General features: G+C 42.5%; 1 protein-coding gene across 1 annotated transcript; it reads left to right on the top strand.

Annotated features, from left to right (window-relative positions):
* LOC8083494 (PML-RARA-regulated adapter molecule 1) lies at positions 4,616-6,605 on the top strand. The gene is made up of 3 exons (XM_021449907.1): positions 4,616-4,855; positions 5,396-5,575; positions 6,042-6,605. Exons 1-3 carry the CDS (start codon positions 4,616-4,618, stop codon positions 6,603-6,605), a joined length of 984 nt encoding a protein of 327 aa, XP_021305582.1.

The raw sequence follows: 7,002 nt of genomic DNA, 5'->3' as shown, positions 1-7,002 counted from the left end.
ATGTATGAAGACATGAAGCAATATATCAGAAGATGTGGGCCATGTCAAAGACACGGAAACATAAATACAAGGGATGCAATGCCACTCACCAACAACCTTCAGATTGAGCTCTTTGATGTCTGGGGAATAGACTACATGGGTCCATTTCCTCCATCAAAGAAGTGTGAATACATCTTGGTGGCAGTTGACTATGTCTCCAAGTGGGTGGAGGCATTACCTTGCAAGCATGCCGACAACATTAGTTCAAAGAGAATGTTTGAAGAAATTATATTTCCAAGATTTGGAGTCCCCAGAGTAGTGATAAGTGATGGAGGAGCACACTTCATCGACAAACGCTTCAAGCAATATCTAGCAAAACATGGAATCCGTCACAACGTCGCTACCCCTTATCATCCTCAGACAAGTGGCCAAGCAGAGACTTCCAACAAACAAATCAAGAATATTCTTCAGAAGACAGTAAATGAAATGGGAACGGCGTGGAAAGACAAGTTACCCGATGCACTCTGGGCATACCGGACAGCATACAAGACCCCAATTGGAATGTCTCCATACCAATTGAACTAGAGTTCAAAGCACACTGGGCCATAAAGAGATGGAACATGGACCTAGATGTTGCTGGAGATTATAGAAGAATGCAACTATCAGAATTGTAAGAATGGCGAGAGAAGGCATATCACAATTCAAAGATCTACAAAGAAAGAGTCAAAAGGTGGCATGACAAGAGAACCAAGAAGAAGGAGTTCACACCCGGAGATAAGGTATTACTTTTTAATTCCAGGGTGAAGCTTTTTGGGCATGGAAAACTCCGGAGCAAATGGGAAGGACCATTCAAGGTAATTAATTCATCATCCCACGGAGCTATCACACTTCAAAATGACGAAGGTACGTTATTCAAGGTAAATGGACAACGTCTTAAATTATTTTTAGAGCCTAATAAAGAATTAGAAGAAATAGACGTAGTCTATTTTTACCTTCCCATGGAGAATTAGAGCCCGACCTTTTTAGTCTGATGTTTTCGGGTCATATATATATTTTTCTAAATAGTTTTGCATCCAATAACGCGCTCGAGAAAGTGGGCCCACAGAGGGGCCAGAGAGAGGGCGGGCGCCCAGCTCCTGTTCCCCCTCGGTCCCGATTTTCTCTGTTATGGAAAATGCACTTATGGTAATCCGAATAATCCCTCAGATGGAAAGTTTCGCACGCACATCGACGGGAGCAACCCGAACAACCCATAGAGGCACTTTTTGACCCCTATATAAACAGACCCCTGACCTCAGTTTTCAAACACCAAACCATCAAGTCTTCTCTTCTTCTTCAATTAGAGCTTGATTAGTTCCTTGCTGCTCCAATGGTCGAGAAGTACCACGATGATTGGGAAGTCGTCCCCTTCAACCTCAACATGGAGCCTGTGGAAGACCCCGATGCCCGTGCTCTCGTCCCGGCCAACACAGAGCGACAGCTAGAAGCCATGCCATTACGCCAGCACAGCTCCGCCCAATCCTACCATGCTCAACCAGTTCTCACCGCACCGCCACAACTCCTACTCCTCACGGGATCATCATCCAAGACGAAGACCACCATCAAGGTGCCAATCGGCACAAGGATCCTTCCACCTAGACCCAATGAGAGGGTCGTTGGAGTCAAGACCAACCGGAGCGGCGAGATCAGCAGTATTCGCTACACTACGGAGGAGGAAAGGCCTTACTTTGAAGGGATTAGAGCAGCCAAAGTCCATTTCATCCCTCCAAAGGCAGCCCCGAAGCACGCTCTCAATGCTTTTGAGACACCTCCCAAGCGTCGCAAGACTATAATGGATATTGATGAGGACGTTCGCAGACTAGACAGAATTATCATAGACCTCCAGTCCTCGATTAATTCCTTCACTAGGCAGCTCTCTAACCACAACACCATTATACTAGGCCTTAGGCAGGATCTTTCCAGTGCCAACAAGAAGATTAGGGAATTAGAGCGCCACTAAGTTATCTAGATTAGACCTTGAGGCAATGCATCTTAGTCATTTATCTTTAAATTCGGTTTAGGTTTACTATTATTATCAGTTTGCTACTAGTCTTTTGTAATAAATGCCTCAAGATTAATAAAGAGTATTATTATTATTATGTCTTGTGTGTCTCTACTTTATTTTTGTGCAAGAAAGCAGAAAACAAGTATGGGGGAGATCCCTCAACATGCCAAACACACTCTGACTACACCACTCCACGATTCAGGTACACACTCTGCACACTTTACTTTACACATACACATATCTTGGATTATGCAGAATATTGTTTCCGACATGATAAAGATTAAAATATTTCTAATCATGATTAATCTTACTCTATGATATTTCCTGAAACTTGCAATTATTAAAAATCATTTTAAAACCCTGTGTTACTTAAGTCAATATGGAATATATGATGGTAGAGTATGAGTTTCTTATTCTTGATATCATTGTTGCTTGGAGAATTTATTTCAAAAATATTCAAAACTCTAGCTACCATCCTCAGTGTTTTATATGCCTGATAAAAGTGAAAATATTAATTATGATTATAAAAGCTATCTACTCTATATTGAATTTGTTCAAAATGAGTTAGACCCTTGTTGAGAGATTTATCATGCTCCTAAGATCAAGACATTTATTCAGAAAGATTCACTCTTCCGAAGTATTATTGCATTAGAGGCATGGGCTATGCAAAAATAAAGATATTTCGAGGAAATAAAAAGGAGCAAGTGCTCGACAACATCGCAGAAAAATGGACAAGTGTCCGGCAGTAGAATTAGGGGTACCTCGGTACCCACTTAAAAAAAGAGAAGAAGAAAAATGATAGCCCATGGTCCCTCTAATAAGCAATATGCCAGCAAGAGTTGACAAAGATTTTAATTTCTAAAGTCTTTGATCTAAGAGTATGACATTCCCCTCCTCGGATCCCGTTTTGATCAGGCAATAATTGCAAAGTAAGTATGCTTGAGAATTTTTCCAAAATAAAACAACCTCAGTGAGATATATAAAAGATAATGAGTGATCTGAGAAGAACCTATGAGGATAAAAAGGTATGCTAACTTTCTTTCAAAAATATACAAAAACTCCAAGTGACAGGATTGAGAAGAAATGATCTTTACTCTTAACCATAAACTTTCCTGACTATGGTACACAATGGATTTTTTTAACACCCTGCAAATATAAAGAATGCTTTTAAATATTTTACCCCAGATATTGTTCTTAACCATCCTTTTCTCGAGGAGGAGTAAAAGCCTAAGTATGGGGGTATTTGTTGACGGTTCTTAAGTATCAATTTTAATTATCAAATAAACAAGAGAAAGGACCAATATGCAAACAACACCTAGAATTAGGGTTTGATCTGACAGAATTCCGCGAGTTTTGTTGTTTATCTGTTTCTGCAGGGGGTTATCAGGAAATAAGGAAGAAAGGCCCACATGTCGGGATTACATAGAGATATCAACGCACCGCATGATTTTCTACCATCTAGAAGACTCCAGAAGCCACGGGAAGAAAACAGAGGCCGAAAGGGGCCAGGCCTAGGGCGCCCGCTCTGGTGGCCTGGGCGCCCGCCCCCTGCTGGATCCAGTTCAGGACTCTCTTCGCATGGGATGTTCCACCGACCTATTGGATCAAGGAAAACATAGTACCACCTCGCCTACCGACCCAAAAACGCATAGAGGAGGAGGACTATATAAGGAGACCCCCTGGCCCCTGGAGAAGACATGAAAAAATTATCATAGAGATTGAGGGGTGCCCTCGAAGAAAAACCTCTTCTCTAATTAATATTTCTTTTTAGGCTTAGCAACCAATGTAAAGTAGAAATAGATCTTCTAGTTTCTACTAGATGGAGAGAGATAGAGTGGAGGTGTAGATTGGTGGAAGCCCGGCCTGTTGGTGTCTACTCCAAGCTTGTACCTGCGGGATCAAGTTCTCCTAACCCGAAGCTTGCTCCTAGGATTCTTCAGTATTTCGACTTCTAAATTCTAGTAAGTTCTTGTTTTATTGTTCTTCTGGTTTATGAGTTTACTTTAATCTCTTCACGTAGAGTTTAGAGTAATCATTGCTGGCGTAAACGTGGTGTTTAGGCTGGGGTACTCATAGATATTCCCTGACTAGCTGGACCGTGGTAGTAGTGAGGAACGTGACAATTCCGAGTTACCTTTGCAGACCATATCTCGTTAGCAGGAAGGATAGGGTTTATAGGTGCGGGTTGAACATCCTTTGTGGTGTCTAGATTCCGTTAGCCTCCCCAATAGAACAGTAGATCATCCTTACCAAGGTTAGAAGGAGACTACGGTTGCAGTCTTCTCTATTTATCACTCACATCGAAAGACATTCTTTGTGCCTAAAGGGTTAGTAGTAATAGACCGGTTAGTCAGATGCACTCTTTCTCCTAGTGGTAAAAAAATAAATACGATACTCTGGATAATTTCCCGGGTGAAGTGCTCACCGATATCCGTGCGCTTGCGGATTAATTCCTTATTGCGTTCCCAAATATCAACACCGAATTCCGCCGCTGCCTCCGCGCCCACGCCGCCTCCACCGCGAGCCGCGCCGCCGCGCGCCACCGCCGCCTCCGTGCCCACTCCGTCGCGCCCTGCCGCGACCGGAGCGAGGATGCCGCCGCCCGACCGCCACCGGAGCGAGGACGCCGCGCTCCGCGCCGCCGGCGAGGTGAGCAGCGCCGCGAGCCGCCGTGCCGCGAACCGCCGTGTCGTGCCGTGCCGCGCCGCGAGCCGCCGTGCCGCGAGGTGCGGCGGCGGCAGTCGTGCGCGCGGCGCGCCGCCGCCACTCCCAGCGCTGGCAGCAGGCAGCTGGCTTACTGGGCCTTGTTGGTCCTGGCACGCCGCCCAAGATGTTTTTTTTTTATTTTTTTGTTAATTATTTATAAATTATTTATTTGTTATTTATTTATTAATTATTGATTAATTAATTATTTGTTAAGTTATTTATTAATTAGTTTTAATTAGGGTTTAGGGTTTTATTAATTAGTTTTTAATTAGGGTTTAGTTATCTATTAATTAGTTTTTAATTAGGGTTTCTTAATTAGGGTTAGCTAGTTAATTAATTGTTAATTATTTATTTATTTAATAATTCTTAATTAGTTTTTAATTAGGGTTTAGGGTTTTATTAATTATTTTTTAATTAGGGTTTAGTTATTTATTAATTAGTTTTTAATTAGGGTTTCTTAATTAGGGTTAGCTAGTTAATTAATTGTTAATTATTTATTTATTTAATAATTCTTAATTAGTTTTTAATTAGGGATTCTTAATTAGTGTTATTTATTGTTAATTTTTAATTATTGATTAATTAATTATTTGTTAAGTAGGGTTTTCAATTAGGGTTTGTTAATTAGAGTTTGTAAGTTAATTGTTTATAAATTATTTGTTTAATTAGATGAGTACTCCATCGAATGCTGAAGCCCAGATAGAAACACCGGGATCCGACACCTCTGGATCCGACACTTATAGAAGCCCGAGCGTATCACCACGTGAATCCTCCAGAGCTAAGAAGGCTCGTCTAGAGTTGGAACATGACCCGACATACGAGCCTCAAGCTGATCCGGATGATGATGAGGTATATATTGTAGTAGTGTCTATACAATAGAATACATGTGTATATATTTATGTACCTAACAATTGAATGGACAGGAGGTGTTATCTCAAGTTGTTGCCGAAATGGAGGCAGAAGAACAAGATGTTCAGAAGGACACGGCGCCTCAAACGACTGGGACATCCTCTGAGCCAAGAAGTAAAACAAAAAAGAGTGATCGGGCACGAGGAGACAGAGGAAGGAATAGATTTCCAGAAGAAGTTTATCAGATTATAGAGTTAAGTCCGAGCGGAGAGCCCTTAGCACCTCTAGAGGCGCTACCCAAATTTAGGGCCGTAATTGGATGTTTAGTAAAAGAGGAATTTGATATCACTTGGAGTGATTAGAGTATGGTGCCACAAGTGAAAAGGACCACTTGCTGGAATCGCTTGTGCACTCGAATGAGATGGCACCACCATCCTCCCCAATACATGAGATGGCATTCTTGCAGAATGAGCCCGAGGTGCCAGCCAAGGAGAACATGCCTGAGCAGCAGACTCCGCCATCCAAGGAGAATAAGCAAACTCCCCCACCACCTCCAAAGGAGAAGGAGGATGAGCAGACTCCCCCACCACCTCCAAAGGAGAAGGAGGATGAGCAGACTCCTCCACCACCTCCAAAGCAGAAGGAAGATGACCAAACTCCCCCAGCAGCACCGGCCTCTAAGAAGGTGAAGAAATTTCCAATTCCAAAATTGATTTCTCCCTTTGAGCCAAAAAAGGGGAAAGCAGCAGGCACAGCTCTCTTTCTGAAAGGACTTGGAAAGCAGCGGACGACATGGCTTATTGAGCTCGAACCGTCAGAGAAAAAGGAAGCCACCGCCAAGTCAATAGAATCCATGCCCCCATCAAAGGAAGCCCCAAGTGGCGATGTACATGTCAAACAGCCATCAAGTCAACCATTGACCCTAAAGGATATCAGAAAGCCAACGATTGATGATTATGTCAATGTCCCCAGTGACTATGTGCCCGGAAGGCCTATGCTCCAATGGACGCTGCTTGATAAGATTCAATGACCGATAAAAAGGTTTCATGACTGGTACATGAGAGCAGTGCATGCTGGCCTCCATGCAATCAGAGTTGATATACCAGCAGACGTGTTTGCTACTGGTAACGAAAAAAGCATGACATTTGTTACCTTTGAGGACATGCTCTTGTTATTGAACTATAGGCGGCTTGACGTCCAACTCATAACAATCTGGTGTCTGTAAGTATCACTCATGCACACACAATTATTATTAATATGTAGTGTGAAACTCTAATATGTAGATGTTGTCTGTAGTTTGCAAGATCACGAGCAGAGGTCATTATTATCTACCGGATCGATGGTCGGTTATCTGAGCCCTATCAAGTTACAAGAAAATATGCACAAATTTGTACTATCAAAGGAAGATAGAGCAAAGATAGAGGAAG

The sequence above is a fragment of the Sorghum bicolor genome, chromosome 10 (genome assembly GCF_000003195.3).
Source record: "Sorghum bicolor cultivar BTx623 chromosome 10, Sorghum_bicolor_NCBIv3, whole genome shotgun sequence".
In the NCBI taxonomy this organism is placed as follows: Eukaryota; Viridiplantae; Streptophyta; class Magnoliopsida; order Poales; family Poaceae; genus Sorghum; species Sorghum bicolor.
Note: the sequence above shows the minus strand (reverse complement) of the source record. Positions and strands in the feature narration are given on the sequence as shown.